The sequence below is a fragment of the Malaclemys terrapin genome, chromosome 14 (assembly GCF_027887155.1).
Source record: "Malaclemys terrapin pileata isolate rMalTer1 chromosome 14, rMalTer1.hap1, whole genome shotgun sequence".
NCBI lineage: Eukaryota > Metazoa > Chordata > Testudines > Emydidae > Malaclemys > Malaclemys terrapin.
Window position 1 is genome coordinate 32,064,893 of NC_071518.1, and position 16,676 is coordinate 32,081,568.

A 16,676-nucleotide genomic window follows, 5' to 3' on the forward strand; every position below is an offset into this window, starting at 1 on the left:
TCAGATTTAGTAATCTCTTATGGCATTATTTGTGCAGGGTTATTGTAGCCCGCCTTGAGACAGGGCTGTGGGGATCAGTTACTGAACAGTGCTGAGTTTTGTTGTGGTAGAGCATTGTGACCACCAGATGGGGCTCGTTTTTCAAAAGCAAGTGGGAATCTGCTTCAAACATAAAGTGGATTTTCAATTTATATGTCAGAAGTGCTTTGTGAGTGTGTTCTATAAAGATAAGACACTGGGGCTAATCAGGATAATTAATCAGCGAAAACCTATAAGGAGCAGCATCTGTTAGCTTGTGGTACAGAGGAGAAATGACTGACAGCAGATTTCAAAAATGTGAGAGTGCATGTATTTAGTCTCATACTTTGGAATATGTATTTTCTTCCATTCCATACTTTTTGGAAATAAACATTAAAATGAGTTTCTGGTGTTTTATTTCCCATCATTATGGTATGAAGATATATAGGAACACATTCTAGCTAACGCAAAGAAAGGAGAGTTATTTCTTCACAAAATGAGTACTAAGGGGAAGACGTTAATGTGGTATAATTTGTCATAGCACCACTGATGTCAATGAAGTTATGACAATTTACACCAAAGGAAAATCTGCCCTCTACAGGATATATTCTGCAAAAATGGCATTATTATAATTTGCCCTCTACAGGATATATTCTGCAAAACATGGCACCATCTGCTGGCATGTTCCGCATGGGTTGTATGTACAGACTGCAGCTGTACTAGACGCAGGGGTTTAACATCAGCAGATTTAACTGCAGGATCAGAATCTTAGATTGTAAGATCTTCTGGGCAATAATCTATCTTCCTACATCTCTGCAAAGTGCTTAGAATACTCTTATGTGCTAGATCAATATTTTATAGTAATAAGAATAAACTACTCTTAAATTGTACATATATAACACTGTATGTTTATCTGTGGATTTTGGTGATGTACAATAAAAAAACACTAGATAGACATAAAATTCATTGTGGTGATATTATTATTATCAGTAGTAGTCATTTGTATTGAGGTAGCACATAGGCGCTCCAGTCATGGACCAGGACTATTGTGCTAGGGGCTGTACAAACACAATAGATGGTCTCTGCCCCCAAGAGGTTACAATATACCTCACTGACATGAATTCCAGAACAATGGCTGGATTACAAATGAATGCCCGTAAAAAAATTTCACCTCACCACCTCATCATGTATTCTGGTATGTGACATATTTTACAGAAAGACTCTTTCAGAATGTTAAAACATTTTATTTGCATTATGTGCTTCTCTCTCACTGCAAAGCTAAACTCTCTCAATGGCATAAATCCAATTGTACTGATCGTGGAGGGGAGAAAAAAATATAATCAATATTTTAAAAATTGTGTGAAATTTCCTAAAATAGATTTTCTATACATAAGAACATCATGACTGTAAGACTCAATAACTTGAGATCTTTGAAGCAGCACAAGAAATGAAAGAATTAGAAAGCTAGGATTCTCCTCTATCCAATGGGATAAAGCTCCTGGCCAGATCTCCAGTTCATGTAAGCCACTGAAGCTCCCTGGAGTTAGAAGTAGTCTCAGTGGGTGAGGATTAGTGGGCAGAGTCCAGGTGAGATGGTCAAAGATGCTTGATAAGTGCCATTTAACATGAGTACCACCACCACATGCTTTATATATACCTAAATCTGAACTCAAATAGCAACTGGAAATGAATTTGATATAGAAAAAGAGGGTCTGATTTTTGAAGATGCTGAGCACCTGCAACTCTCAATGATTTAAAATATCCATATCACCAAAGCACTACACAAAAAACCTGGCTGTGCTCAAGAGGTGGAAGGTTAGAGAGAATAAACAAGAGAGATCACACCTAAGCTGTTGCAAACAGGAACATTATGTTTACTCAGCTTCCACTTTGCTGCTTCCTGCATGAAGATCACACTGTACAGGGTAGAGAAGCTGAGGCTCAGAATAGTTGGCCATGTGAAGCAAGGTCTAACCGTCAACTGGATGGCAATTCTGTGTCTCCTGCATTAAGCTTGGAGCTCCTAATTTATGTTAGCTCAGCTGCTAAAACTATAACCCCAGATTTCTTCTCCTCATCTCAGTTTATTTAATTATAAAATGGAATATCCAGGATGAACATTCACTCTTGTCCTGCTATCCGTTACTGAAACAAAACCTTTTAATGCTTCCGAACCACATTTTTTGACATTACTATTCTATGGGAAATTCGAGTTTCCAACTAGTTCTAGCCATGACCCATGGAGTCAGGGCTTTAAAAGATCAAGGATTGGCAGAGAAGGTCACTTTTGAATTCAGGGCACTATGGCTCTAGGCCTAGAAGCTTGAGTCTTGGCATCATCCCAAATGGGAGGAACGTGAGTGAGAGATTTAGTACCTAAGTGTCCTTTATTATAAGTGGGGACGGGTGTTACAGAAGGAGAATTAGGCAGAGCCTTAATCTCTAAACAAAGCTCATTTAAGCCCAGTTGGGGTGTTTGTATGCTCTATGGAAGACAAGGACAAATTACTGGGGCCTGGCTTCCCCCCTCCCCCTTGTAGGCCCTGTTTAGCTGGTCTGCCCTTGTTGGGGGGCCCGAATAAATTCCGGGCCTGGCTTCCCCGGTTTCCCCCCCGCATCTCGTTGGCCCTGTTTAGCCGGTCCGCCCTTGCTGGGGGGCCCGGAAATTTTTTTTCACCGGGGCCCGAACCCGCTCTCAGCGGCCCTGTGGAAGCCAGACAAATCTCTCCACCAACTAAGAATGGCCATGCACCACCACTCACAGAATCGAGAAAGAGCTATCTATCCGTCAATCCTTTCCGTGTCCGGGCCGGGTGAGGTTTCCCGTGTTGAGTCAAATTAAGCTGCAGGCTCCACTCCCGGAGGTGCCCTTCCATCAATTCCTTTAAGTTTCAGCTTTGTAACCATACTCCCCCCGGAACCCAAAGACTTTGGTTTCCCATAAGCTGCCCAGCGGGTCATGGGAATAACACCACCGGATCGCTAGTCGGCATCGTTTATGGTCGGAACTATGACAGTATCTGATCATCTTTGAACCTCCGACTTTCATTCTTCGTTAATGAAAACATTCTTGGCAAATGCTTTCTCTTTGATCCATCTTGCGCCAGTCCAAGAAATTTCACGTCTAGCGGCACAATACGAATGCCCCCAGCCGTCCCTCTTAATCATGGTCCCGGTTCCGAAAACCAACAAAATAGAACCGGAGTCCTATTCCTAGCTGGAGTATTCCGGTGACCAGCCTGCTTTGAACACTCTCATTTTTTCAAAGGAAATGCTTCGGACCCCCAGGACACTCAGTTAAGAGCATCAAGGGAGCGCCGAGAGGCAGGGGCTGGGACACGCGGGAGCTCGCCTCGCGGTGGACCGCCAGCTCGATCCCAAGATCCAACTACGAGCTTTTTAATGGCAGCAACTTTAATATATACTATTGGAGCTGGAATTACCGCAGCTGCTAGCACCAGTCTTACCCTCCAATGGATCCTCGTTAAAGGATTTAAAGTGTACTCATTCCAATGACAGGGCCTCGAAAGAGTCCTGTATTGTTATTTTTCATCACTACCACCCTGGGTCGCGAGTGGGTAATTTGCACGCCTGCTGCCTTCCTTGGATGTGGTAGCTGTTTCTCAGGCTCCCTCTCTGCAATCAAACCCTGATTCCCCGTTACCCGTGGTCACCATGGTAGGCACAGGAAGTAGCACTGAAAGTTGATAGGGCAGACATTCAAATGCATCATCGCCGCCACGGGGGCGTGCGATCGGCCTGAGGTTATCTAGAGTCACCAACGTGGCCGGGCAAGCCCGGGTTGGTTTTGGTCTGATAAATGCATGCATCCCTGGAGGTCAGAACTCGTCAGCATGTATTAGCTTTAGGATTACCACAGTAATCCAAGTAAGGGTTAGAGCGACCAAAGGAACCATAACTGATTTAATGAGCCATTCGCAGTTTCACTGTACCCGCCATGTTTACTTAGACATGCATGGCTTAATCTTTGAGACAAGCATATGCTACTGGCAGGATCAACCAGGTAGCCACGATCCGGAAAGGAGGAGCGGGGGCCGCGCAACAAGGACTGGAGGCACCCCTGCCCAGAGGGCCGCACCGGCCTTGGAAAATTTTTCGGACTCAGAAAAAAAATTTCAGCCCGCTTCCTCCAGGTTGACATGGTGGCCGAGCGGGAACTTGGAAAACTTCTCGGACTTGGCAAATATTTTTCAGACTCGGCAAAAAAATTTCAGCCTGCTTCCTCTGGGTTCACCTGGTGGCCGAAGTGGGGACTTGGAAAATTGTTCAGACATGGCAAAAAAATTTCAGCCTGCTTCCTCCGGGTTCACCTGGAGTCCGAGCAGGAACATGTAAAATTTTTCAGTCTCGTCAACAATATTTCAGCCCGCTTCATCGGGGTTGACATGGTGGATGAGCGGGGACTTATAAAATGTATCGGACTCAGCAAAAATTTCTCAGACCGCTTCCTCCTGTTTGACATGGTGACTGAGCGAGGACTCGGAAAATTTTTCGGACCTGGAAAAACATGACATAGCAGAGAACAGACATGGATCCCTGGCACAGTGTGGAGGAATATGGAGCCGTAAATCCCTGTGTTTAGCCCCATATTGCCATGGAGGTGGTGCAGGTGTGGAAGGGCCGGCCATGCACCTTCCAAAGACAGGCCCCTCCCGGCACATCAGCAAGTCCCCGCTCGGCCACCACGTCAACCCGGAGGAAGAGGGGTTAAAAATTATTGCCAAGTCCAAAAAATTTTCCAAGTCCCCGCTCGACCACCAGGTGAACCTGGAGGAAGTAAATTGAAAAAATTTTGCCGAGTCTGAAAAATTTTTGCCGAGTCCAAAATATTTTCCAAGCCCCGCTCGGCCATCCGGACAATCCATAGGAAGCGTGATGAAAAATATTGGAGAGTCCAAAATATTTTTGCTAAGTCCGAAAAATTTTGCAAGTCCACACTCGGCCACCAGGTCAATCAGTATGAAGTGGGCTAAAATATTTTTGCCGAGTCTGAAACATTTTCCAAGTCCCCGCTCGACCCCAGGTCAAACTGGAGGAAGCGGGCTGAAAAAATTTGCCGAGTCCGAAAAATTTTCCAATCCCCTGCTCAGCCACAAGGTCATCACGGAGGAAGAAGGCTGAAATTTTTTTTTCCCTTGTCCGAAACATTTTCTAATTCCCCGCTGGGACACCAGGTCAAGCCGGAGGAGGCAGGCTGAAAAATTTTTGACAAGTCCAAAACATTTGTGCCAAGTCCTAAATATTTTCCAAGTCTCCGCTCGGACACCTGGTCAGCCCGGAGGAAGCGGGCTGAAAAATTATTGCCGAGTCCCAATATTTTTTGCTGAGTCTGAAAAATTTTACATGTCCCCGCTCGGCCCCCAGGTCAACCCGGAGGTTGCAGGATGAAAAGTTGTTGCTGAGACTGAAAAATTTATGCTGATTCCAAATAATTATTTCCAAGTCGGAGAAGTTTTCCAAGTCCCCGCTCGGCCACCAGGTCAACCCGAACGAAGCGTGCTGAAAATTTTTGCCAAGACCAAAACATTTGTGCCATATCCTAAACATTTTTGCTGAGTCCAAAATATTTTCCAAGTCCCCGTTCGGCCACCAGGTCAACCCGGAGGAGGAGGGCTGAACGCTTTTGCCAGCTCCAAAATATTTGTGCCAAGTCTGAAAAATTTTTGCCGAGTCCAAAATATTTTCCAAGTCCCTGCTTGGCCACCAGGTCAACCCGGAGGTTGCAGGATGAAAAATTGTGGCCGAGACTGAAAAATTTATGCTGATTCCAAATAATTATTTCCAAGTCGGAGAAGTTTTCCAAGTCCCCGCTCGGCCATCAGGTCAACCCGGAGGAAGTGGGCTGAAAATTATTGCCGAGGCCAAAACATTTGTGCCGAGTCCGAATAATTTTTGCTATGTCCTAATATTTTCCAAGTCCCCGCTCGGTCACCAGGAGGAGGGCTGAACATTTTTGCCAAGTCCAAAACATTTGTGCCATGTCCTAAAAATTTTTGCTGAGTCCAAAATATTTTCCAGGTCCCCGCTCGGCCACCAGGTCAACCCGGAGGAAGCAGGCTGAAAAATATTTGCCGACACAGAAATATTTATGCTGAGTCCGAATAATTTTTGCCAAGTAGGAAAAGTTTTCCAAGTCCCTGCTCAGCCACCAGGTCAACTCGGACGAAGAGGGCTGAAAAATTGTTGCTGAGACTGAAAAGTTTTCCAAGTCCCTGCTCAGCCACTGAGTCAACCAGGATGAAGCAGGCTGAAAAATTGTTGCCGAATCCTAAATATTTTCAAGTCCCCACTCGGCCACCAGGTCAACCTGGAGGAAGCGGGCTGAAAATTACTGCCAACACAGAAAAATTTTTGTCGAATCCTAGATATTTTCCAAGTCGCCGCTCGGCCATCAGGTCAACCCGGAGGAAGCGGGCTGAAAATTATTGCCGAGGCCAAAACATTTGTGCCGAGTCCGAAATTTTTTTGCCAAGTCCTAAATATTTTCCAAGTTCCCGCTCGGCCACCAGTCAACCAGGACGGAGCGGGCTTAAAAATTCTTGCCGAGACTGAAAAGTTTTCCAAGTCCCCGCTCGGCCACCAGGTCAACCTGGAGGAAGCGGGCTGAAAATTTTGTGCTGAAAGAGAAAAGTTTTTGCCGAGTCCGAATAATTTTTGCCAAGTCGGACAAATTTTCCAAGTCCCCGCTCAGCCACCAGGTCAACCCGGAGGAGGAGGGCTGAAATTTTTTGCCAAGTCCAAAATATTTGTGCTGAATCTGAAAAATTTTTGCCGAGTCCCAAATATTTTCCAAGTCCCTGCTAGAATCAGGTCAGACCGGATGAATCGGGCTGAAAAATTGTTGCCAAGACTGAAAAATTTATGCTGACTCTGAATTATTTTTGCTGAGTCCAAAATATTTTCCAAGTACCTGCTTGGCCACCAGGTCAACCCAGAGGAAGCGGGCTGAAAAATTATTGCCAACAAAAAGTTTTTTTTGCCAAATTGGAAAAGTTTTCCAAGTCCCCGGTCGGCCACCAGGTCAACCCGGAGGAAGCGGGCTGAAAAATTATTGCCGACATGGAAAATTTTTTCCCGAGTCCTAATAATTTTTGCCAAGTCGGAAAAATTTTCCAAGTCCCCGCTTGGCCACCAGGTCAATCCGGAGAAGCGGGTTCAAAAATTATTGTTGACAAAAAAAATTTTTGCCGAGACCTAAATATTTTCCAAGTCGCTGCTTGGCCATCATGTCAAACCTGAGGAAGCAGGCTCAAAATTTTTACCAAGTCCAAAACATTTGTGCCCAGTATGAATAATTTTTGCCAAGTCAGAAATATTTCCCAAGTCCCCACTTAGCCACCAGGTCAACCCAGAGGAAGCGGGGTGAAAAATTTTTGCTGACACAGAAGTATTTTTCCCAGGTCTGTACAATTTTTGCGAAGTCGGGAAAATTTCCCAAGTCCCCGTTTGGCCACCAGGTCAAACCAGAGGAAGCGGGCTCAAAAATTATTACCGACACAAAAATTTTTTGCCAAGTCCTAAATATTTCCCGACTCCCCACTCAGCAAGCAGATCAACCCGGAGGAAGCGGGCTGAAAATTTTTACCAAGTTCAAAACATTTGTGCCGAGTCTGAATAATTTTTGCCGAGTCCAAAATATTTTACAAGTCCCCGCTAGGCCATCAGGTCAACCCTGAGGAAGAGGGCTGAAAATTTTTGCCAAGTCCAAAACATTTGTGCCGAGTCCGAAAAATTTTTGCCACGTCCTAAATATTTCCCAAGTCCCTGCTTGGCCACCAGGTCAACCCGGAGAACCAGGCTCAAAAACTATTGCCGACACAGAAAATTTTTTCCCGAGTCCAAATAATTTTTGCCAAATCGGAAAAATTTTCCAAGTCCCCGCTTGGCCACCAGGCCAAACGGGAGAAGCGGGCTCAAAAATTATTGCTGACACAACTATTTTTTGCCGAGTCCTAAATATTTTCCAAGTCCCCGCTTGGCCATCAGGTCAACCCGGAGGAAGCGGGCTGAAAATTTTTGCCAAGTCCAAAACATTTGTGCTGAGTCAAAAAAAATGTTGCCAAGCCCTAAATGTTTCCCAAGTCCCTCCTTGGCCACCAGGTCAACCTGAAGGAAGCGGGCTGAAACATTTTTGCCGACACAAAATAATTTTTGACGAGTCCGAATAATTTTTGCCAAGTCGGAAAAAATTTCCAAACCCCTGCTTGGCCACCAGCTCATCCCGGAGAAGCGGGTTCAAAAATTATTGCCGAGACTTAAATATTTCCCGAGTCCCCGCTCGGCCATCAGGTCAACCCAGAGAAGCGGGTTCAAAAATTTTTGCCGAGTCCGAATAATTTTTGCCAAGTCGGAAAAATTTTACAAGTCCCCGCTCGGCCATCAGGTCAACCTGGAGGAAGCGGGCTGAAAATGATTGCCAATTCAAAAATATTTGGGCCGAGTCCGAAAAATTTTTGCCGAGTCCCAAATATTTCCCAAGTCCCTTCTTGGCCACCAGGTCAACCTGGAGGAAGCGGGCTGAAAAATTTTTGCAGACACAGAAAAATTTTTCCCGAGTCCGAATAATTTTTGCCAAGTCGGAAAAATTTTCCAAACCCCCGCTTGGCCACCAGCTCATCCCAGAGAAGTGGGTTCAAAAATTATTGCCGACACAAAATTTTTTTGCCGAGTCCTAAATGTTTCCCATGTCCCTCCTTGGCCACCAGGTCAACCCGGAGGAAGCGGGCTGAAACATTTTTGCCGACACAGAATAATTTTTGCCGAGTCCGAATAGTTTTTGCCAAGTCGGAAAAATTTTCCAAACCTCCGCTTGGCCACCAACTCATCCTGGAGAAGCAGGCTCAAAAATTATTGCTGACACAAAAAGTTTTTGCCGAGTCCTAAATATTTTCCAAGTCCCCACTCGGCCATCAGGTCAACCCAGAGGAAGCGGGCTGAAAATTTTTGCCAAGTCCAAAACATTTGTGCCATGTCCAAAAAAATGTTGCCAAGTCCTAAATGTTTCCCAAGTCCCTCCTTGGCCACCAGGTCAACCCGAAGGAAGTGGGCTGAAACATTTTTGCCGACACAGAATAATTTTTGCCGAGTCCAAATAATTTTTGCCAAGTCGGAAAAATTTCAAGTTCCCGCTTGGCCACCAAGCGAAACAGGAGAAGCGGGCTAAAAAATTATTTCCGACACAAAAATTTTTTGCAGAATCCTAAATATTTTCCAAGTCCCCGCTCGGCCATCAGGTCAACCCAGAGGAAGCGGGCTGAAAATTTTTGCCAAGTCCAAAATATTTGTGTTGAGTGAAAAATTTTTGCCGAGTCCTAAATGTTTCCCAAGTCCCTGGTTGGCCACCTGGCCAACCCGGAGGAAGCAGGTTAAATAATTTTTGCCGACTCAGAAAATATTTTGCCTAGTCTGAAAAATTTTCCAAGTCCCCGCTCGTCCACCTGGTCAACCCAAAGGAAGTGGGCTGAAAGTATTTTGCCGATCGGAATAATTTTTGCCGAATCCGAAAAATTTTCCAAGTCCCCGCTCAAGCACCAGGTCAGCCCGGAGGAAGCGGGCTAAACATTTTTTGCAAAGTCCAAAACCTTTGTGCCAAGTCCTAAATAATTTTAATGAGTCAGAAATATTTTCCAAGTCCCCAGTTGGAATGAGTACACTTTCAATTCTTTAATGAAGCTCCATTGGAGGGTAAGAAATTCCAGCTCCAATATCATATATTAAAATTGCTGCCATTAAAAAGCTAGCAGTTGGATGTTGGGATCGAGCTGGCAGTCTGCCATGAGGTGAGCTACTGCCTGTCCCAGCCCCTGCCTCTCGGCGCTCCCTTGATGCTCTTAACTGAGTGTCCTGGGGGTCCGATGCGTTTCCTTTGAAAAAATGAGAGCGTTCAAAGCAGGCTGGTCGCCAGAATACTCCAGCTAGGAATAATGGAATAGGACTCCGGTTCTGTTTTGTTGGTTTTCGGAACTGGGGCCATGATTAAGAGGGACGGCTGGGGGCATTCGTATTGTCTTGCACTGGTCCAAGAGGTGAAATTTTTGGACCGGTGCAAGACAGACCAAAGCAAAAGCATTTGCCAAGAATGTTTTCATTAATCAAGAACGAAAGCCGGAGGTTCAAAGACTATCAGATACCATCGTAGTTCCAACCAGCGATCCAGCGGCGTTATTCCCATGACCCGCCGGGCAGCTTACGGGAAACCAAAGTCTTTGGGTTCCGGGGGGAGTATGGTTGCAAAGCTGAAACTTAAAGGAATTGACGGAAGGGCACCACCAGGAGTGGAGCCTGTGGCTTAATTTGACTCAACAGGGGATACCTCACCCGGCCCGGACACGGAAAGGATTGACAGATAGATAGCTCTTTCTCGATTCTGTGGATGGTAGTGCATGGCCGTTCTTAGATGGAGGGGAGATTTGTCTGGTTAATTCCGATAACGAACGAGAGTCTGGCATACTAACTAGTTATGCGACCCACGAGCGATCGGGGTCCAACATCTTAGAGGGACAAGTGGTGTTCAGCTCCACGCTTGGCCATCAGGTCAATCTGGAGGAAGCAGGCTGAAAAATTTTTGCCGAGTCTGAAAAATTTTCCAAATCCCCGCTCGGCCACCAGGTCAACCCAGAGTCAACTGGCTGCCGGTGAGAGAGGAATTGGTTGCTGCTCACCTAGCCAAGCCGTCAGGTTTTGAACAAACTGTTATTCATAGAGAAACAATAGCAAGTTACAGAACAATTCAAAAACAAAACTAGCACCTCCCTCCAATACCCTCACCACTCAGAGAGCCTTTTGGATTTTTGGTCGGTACTTTCAAGATGCCTAGACTCTCCTCTCCTCCCTCTCAGCCTTCAGATTCTCTCTCCCTCCACCTGTAACAAGGTCTCTCTAGATAGTTCAAGCATGGCAGTCAAAAGCTTCCCCAACATTCCATGTTAGCAACTTCTTTGATTGTCCTGTAACTGTTCCAGACAGGGTGTGTGATAGGTGACAGTGAAAAACCCCAGCAGTGAGGAAAATCCTATCCCGTCCAAGATTCAATTGCAGACAGGTAGCGCGGTGCGTACATACCTGAAGCCACAATTTGGCAGAATCTTTGTATTATTAATTAGCTGTTACACTGTGTTTTGCACTTTCAAAGCATAAATACTATTAAAAATCATTTGACTGCTGTTAATGTATTAATCCTCATGACATCGCTGTGAAGTAGGTAAGTACTGTTCTCTCCAAACAGAGGAACTGGATTAGAAAGTTGAGACTTGTCTATTATTATTGTTATTTAGTTGTATGATGGTAGCACTTAGAGGCTCCAACAGAGTTAGGGTGCTAGCCACTACATGAATGCTTAGTTACACACAAGACAGACAATAGGTGAGATAGGAAACAGTGTCACAGGGAGGTCAAGGGACTCACCAAAGGTAACACAGCAGGACAGTCATTTAAGAGCCAAGACTGGAAGCCAAGTCCCAGTCCAGTGCCCACTCCACTAGACCCCCTGCCTTCGATGGGGCAATGAAAAAGTTTTGTTCTTATATCATAAACTGGTTAATAAACTTATATAAACTCTGTTATGAGGGTAGTGTGAGGAACTAAAACAAAGTACCCCAAAGAAAGTCAGGCTGAAACTTTGCTTAGTTTCAAAAAGGGACCCAGCTTCATTCAGGTTTGAAGACAGAGGAAGTTCCAGCAGCCCTCACCTCCGAAAGGGAGATGGAGAATGAATAGCCTTATAGGGCTCCCCACCTAAAATTAACTCCTCTTCACTAATTATGCCACCTGATCCCCTGACTTTATCTTTCTGGCAATAAGTTGTCCTGTCTCTGCCTAGTGGTAGATCATTGCAGCATAAAGGTTTCAGGGCATTAGGATGAGGACCTCTTTACAGGATATGCCATCTATTTTAGGTCCATGTTTACCCCTGCTTCTACATACAAACCTGGGGCTGTCTCATTGTTAAACCCTGTCAAATACGAATCAGAAATGGTGGCAACATGATAGAGAAGGATGAAACTGACGTTATTGAAGTAAACTTTACACATATTAAAGAGAGAGAGACAGACCCGACTGACCCAGACCTGGCTTGCTCCTCTATGATTGATTGGGCTGTGCATTTGAGAGATTTTTGGTTTTGTACCACCATAAAGGAAAGGGGAAAAGAAAATCTCCATGGAGCAGCGACAGTCTTTTGGTCTGTGTTTGTAGAGCGCCCAGCACAATGGAATCCTAGGCCATGACTGGGGCTCCCAGCAGGCCCTACCACAAAGCAAATCATCATCATAACAAGGGCTGCAACCTCCAAGCAGGCGCCTTGGGCAAGGCATTTAGTTTCTGTATGCCTCAGTTCCCCATTTGTGAAATGGGGGCAATAGTAGTTCCCTGCCTCCCAGCATCGTTGTGAGGAGAGATATAGTAAAGATTGTGAGGCCTGTAGATACTACAGTGATGGAGGCCAAATAGGCACCACAAATAGATGTAAGGTTAGTGAGGCTTTCTGTGTGCTGCCTCTGAGAAGGCTGCAAGGGGCCTGCTGTTCAAGGTTTGGGGTGCTGGCAAGAACCCACTAGCCCAGAGGTTCTCAAACTGGGGGTTGGGACCCCTCAGGGGGTCATGAGGTTATTACTTGGGGGGGGGTCAAACCCCGCTTTGCCTCCAGCATTTCAAATAGTGTTAAATATAAAAGTGTTTTAATGTATGGGGGGGAGGTTGCACTCAGAGGCTTGCTGTATGAAAGGGGTCACCCGTACAAAAGTTTGAGAACCACTGCACTACTGAGTCCAAGGAGATGGGAAGTGTCGGGGGTCCTCCAGCTTTGGCCTTGGCCACAGCTCCTGCAGGAGGAACAGGGGCTCTTCTGTACCTGGGATGGTTCCCTTCCCCGCCCCCAAAGCTGAGGGCCACAAGGGCCCGGGGGTTGGCTGTGCTCTGGGGGGCAGTTCCCTCAGAGACCCGTTTACACCAGGGGGCCAGCCCAGGCTGCCATTAACACCCCCCCCCTTCCCAGCCCTTCTGGGGGCTCTGGCTGGAGCCAGGGCAGGGGGCTGCCCCGCAGAAACACCCCCCCCCCCCCAGCGCCCACACGCTGAAAGGCCGGGGGCAGAGACCCGGCCGTGGGCGTCTCCTGCCTGCGGGGGAATCCCTGGGGCGCGCTCCCCTCAGGCCAGCCTCCCCCGGGCCCCGGCCGGCTCATGCGCAGGTGGCGGCAGGAGGTGGAGCAGCCCGGCGCCGGGCTCCGTTGCGGTGACTGCACAGCGGCGGCAGCGGCCGGTGGAGCGGATCGGATCCGAGCGGAGCGGGGCCATGGCGCAGCGGCTCTTCCCCCTGCCCAGGCAGCAGTCCCTCTACCCGCCCAGCGTCCGCAACCCCTTCGTGCACGAGGGGCGCCTGAGCGCCCGCGACAAAGCCCGGGTAAGGCCGGCGGCGGGATTAACGGGGCAGCGGCAGCCTGGCCGGTGCACCCGGGGCACGTGCGTGGGAATGAAGGTGCGGGGGTGCGGGGAAGGGTCTGGGCCCGGCTGCTGGGCGTGGTGCCGGGCTTCCCACCCAGGCTGCGGCTCGGTCAAAGCCAAGGGAATGAGGCTGTTTATGCCCGTGCAGCCCTTCCGCCAAGGCTGCAGTAAATCCAGGGCGGCGATTAGCCCTGGAGCAAACCGTCTCCCTCCAGCCTCCCTCCCTCGGGGATCTGCAGGGAAGCAGCCCGACGGCCCCCGCGGGTGTGCACGAGCTGGACAATGTTTGTCTTTTCCCTCCTGTCAGCGTGCGGGGGTGCAACGACCCAGCTAAATTGCATGGGCACTAGACTTCCCTTTCTGTGCGTGGACACATTGCAGCTGAAAGAGTACAAGGTGCTCCGACTGTGTGGTTAAAGTAGGGGCCGCTTATACCAACAAACAAATCCCAGCGCCCTTCCCCAGCTTGTCAAAATCTACATGGCTATTTCCCATGTTAAAGAGAGGCACTATTACCAATACTGTGCCTTAGTAAATGTTGATTTCCCCGCCCTTAAAAAGTAGCTCCCATTGCACTGGAGATGTTTGTTTGGTCCAATTGACCAATTAGAGCAGGGGTTCTCAAACTGGGGGTCGTGAGCTGTCAGCCTCTACCCCAAACCTCACTTTGCCTCCAGCATTTATAATGGTGTTAAATGTTTTAAAACCTAGTTTTAATTTGCGGGGGAGGGGGGCTGCACTCAGGGGCTTGCTATGTGAAAGTATAAAAGTTTGAGAACCACTGAATTAAAGGAATAGAACTGCAGAGGTGCAATTACTTTTGATGTTAGCACTCTGGCACCATCAGGTCAAAACTGGTCCATGAGTTGGCTCTAATACTACAGTTAAATCCAGTTGCAGCACTGGGATTTTAGATTTGGCTGGGGTGGGGGAGCATTTTATAAAATTTAACAGCAGTAGAAGTTTTTTCCAGTGGAAACATTTCCTTCCCAATCGTTTCCTCATTCTTCTGGTTCATGTCACCTTGAAAGTGAAACTGAATAGCAATAAAAGGGAAAATGACTAGTCTTTTTTATTATCAAAGCTTAGGCGAAATGTAAAAGAAATCAGCATAAAGAGTAAGTCCCCGTTTAAAATGATCTCATTTTAATAATCTAATGACCTAATCCTGCAAACAAGCAGGTGAAATATCTGTATGTAAATGAGTAGTCCCACTGACGTCAAAATTACAACTTGTGTGAGTAAAGTTACACCCTTGCATAAATATTTGCAGTATGAGGGCTATAGTTGTTGTTTATAAAGTAGGAAAGAAAATAGCTTAAAACATTATTTTTGTCATAAGTGAACTTTTAAACCCTGTTCCTTGGGTTATTAATCTGTACAATGTGGCTAATACTTGTCTCGCTTTGAAATGGGAGTATAAAAAGCTGAATTATTATAATATTGATTTTAAAAGGACTCATGTTAAGCACTTTAAAAATTCTTTTATTTTCAAATTAAAATTAAATAATTTGAAACATATACTTTTAAAAAAAAATGTTGACTCTTACCTATCTGTTAGCTTGGACAATGCAAAGAGGGTGGCCAGTTTCACATTATCGTTGACTAGGGTGACCAGATGTCCTGATTTTATAGGGACAGTCCCAATTTTTGGGTCTTTTTCTTATATAGGCTCCTATTACCCCCCAACCCCTGTCCTGATTTTTCACATTTGCTGTCTGGTCACCCTATTGTTAACAGATTTTACTTGCAGGCTCAATTGAACTAGATTCTGCGGTAGTGGATGCAAATGCTGCAGGGGATTGGATGACAGACTTTTTTTTTTCTTCTCTTTCACCTTTTGGAATGAAAAAATACGTGGAAAATATGGATTTATGATTTTAAAAATCTTATATTATTAAAATCTAAACTTTGAGCCAAATTTGACCCGACATTGTCTCAGTAAGGACAATCAACACAACACAGGGTGGCCTAATCATCTTCCACTTTCTGCTGATACTTTATTAAATATCTGGGATTATGTGTAATGGAATTCTAAATAGTTCTATATATCTATACTCTACATTTTAAATAATTCACATTGAAGGTCGGTGAGGTGGAGGAAAGGTAAGACACTTGCATAACAATTTATGATCAGTATTTACTCTGTTCAGCTTTAATGGTGGACTGAAATGTTTCTTAAATACAAACACACCAGGATCTGCAAGCATGGACCCCACATCTCTCAACTGTGCCATTGACTTTGGTGCGACTGCGATTCCCCAAAGGTGTAGGTTTCCATACTAGCAGATCTGGTTATAGAATACAGAAACTTGTTTTCAGAAGCCTACAATTTGAAACCATGTTCCATTACTCCAGATCTCTACAATAATCTCCACTTGTTCAGCAGTTGAAGTATGTTCCTGTAAAGCTACAGGAGGGTGGGGGGAGATTACACAATGGTACAGTTTCAGGCCCCAGTGCTGCAAGATGCACTGTGTGGTGAGCCTGGCACCCATTCACAGCCCCCTTGAGGCCATTGGGGTTCTCCATGAGTGCCAGGTTCTGCCTGTGAGGTGCACCTTGCAGGTAAAGTCCTGACAGAGACAGGAGGCCGGTGGGAACTGAAGATCCTGTTTTTCACTCACATTTTGCTAGCTGAATTTTTCTTGTGGACATTAGACAGCAGCGAATGTTCACATTCGAACTTCTGCATAAAAACAAATGCTTTTCCTTAATTCCTTTCTAGTCTTCAGTGAGATGTGGTATCACCCTGTCCTACATTAGAGGCTTAGTCAAATAGTTCAGTTCCCAAATCTAGGGGGGCCTTTGTGGCTTTGAATATTTTTTTACTCTTTAACAAAACTTAATATAAAAATAAACATTTTCATGACACGTTTTCTGGATAGCTATATTCTGCTGTAAACCCAAAGGTTGCACCAATGTGCTAATACATGGAAACTGGGAAGGGAAACTGATTAGTCTGTTTTCATTGTTGGAGCTGAGTGCAATGCAAGAGGTAAATAATGTCCGACACGGTGAAAAGTGTAGTCAACTTTAAAAGACCTCTGGCTTTATATATGGCAATATAGCAACTTACTTTTAAATTAAAATGGTTTTTTAACCTCACAGTGCAGCTGTTTAGAAGAGAAAGGGTCTCTTTAAAAGATGAGGAAATGGTTTTCTCGTCACATAGGATTACTTGGGTTTGGAACCATCTGA

General features: G+C 45.8%; 1 protein-coding gene across 1 annotated transcript in view; it reads left to right on the forward strand.

The window, feature by feature from the left end:
• The first annotated feature begins 13,235 nt into the window (after nucleotides 1–13,235).
• Nucleotides 13,236–16,676, forward strand: part of LPCAT2 (lysophosphatidylcholine acyltransferase 2) — a 51,630-nt gene continuing 48,189 nt past the window's right edge. Inside the window, exon 1 of the mRNA XM_054048972.1 lies at nucleotides 13,236–13,434. Coding sequence (XP_053904947.1) covers nucleotides 13,327–13,434 — 108 coding nt within the window. The 5' untranslated portion in view covers nucleotides 13,236–13,326. The remainder of the gene's footprint in view (nucleotides 13,435–16,676) is intronic.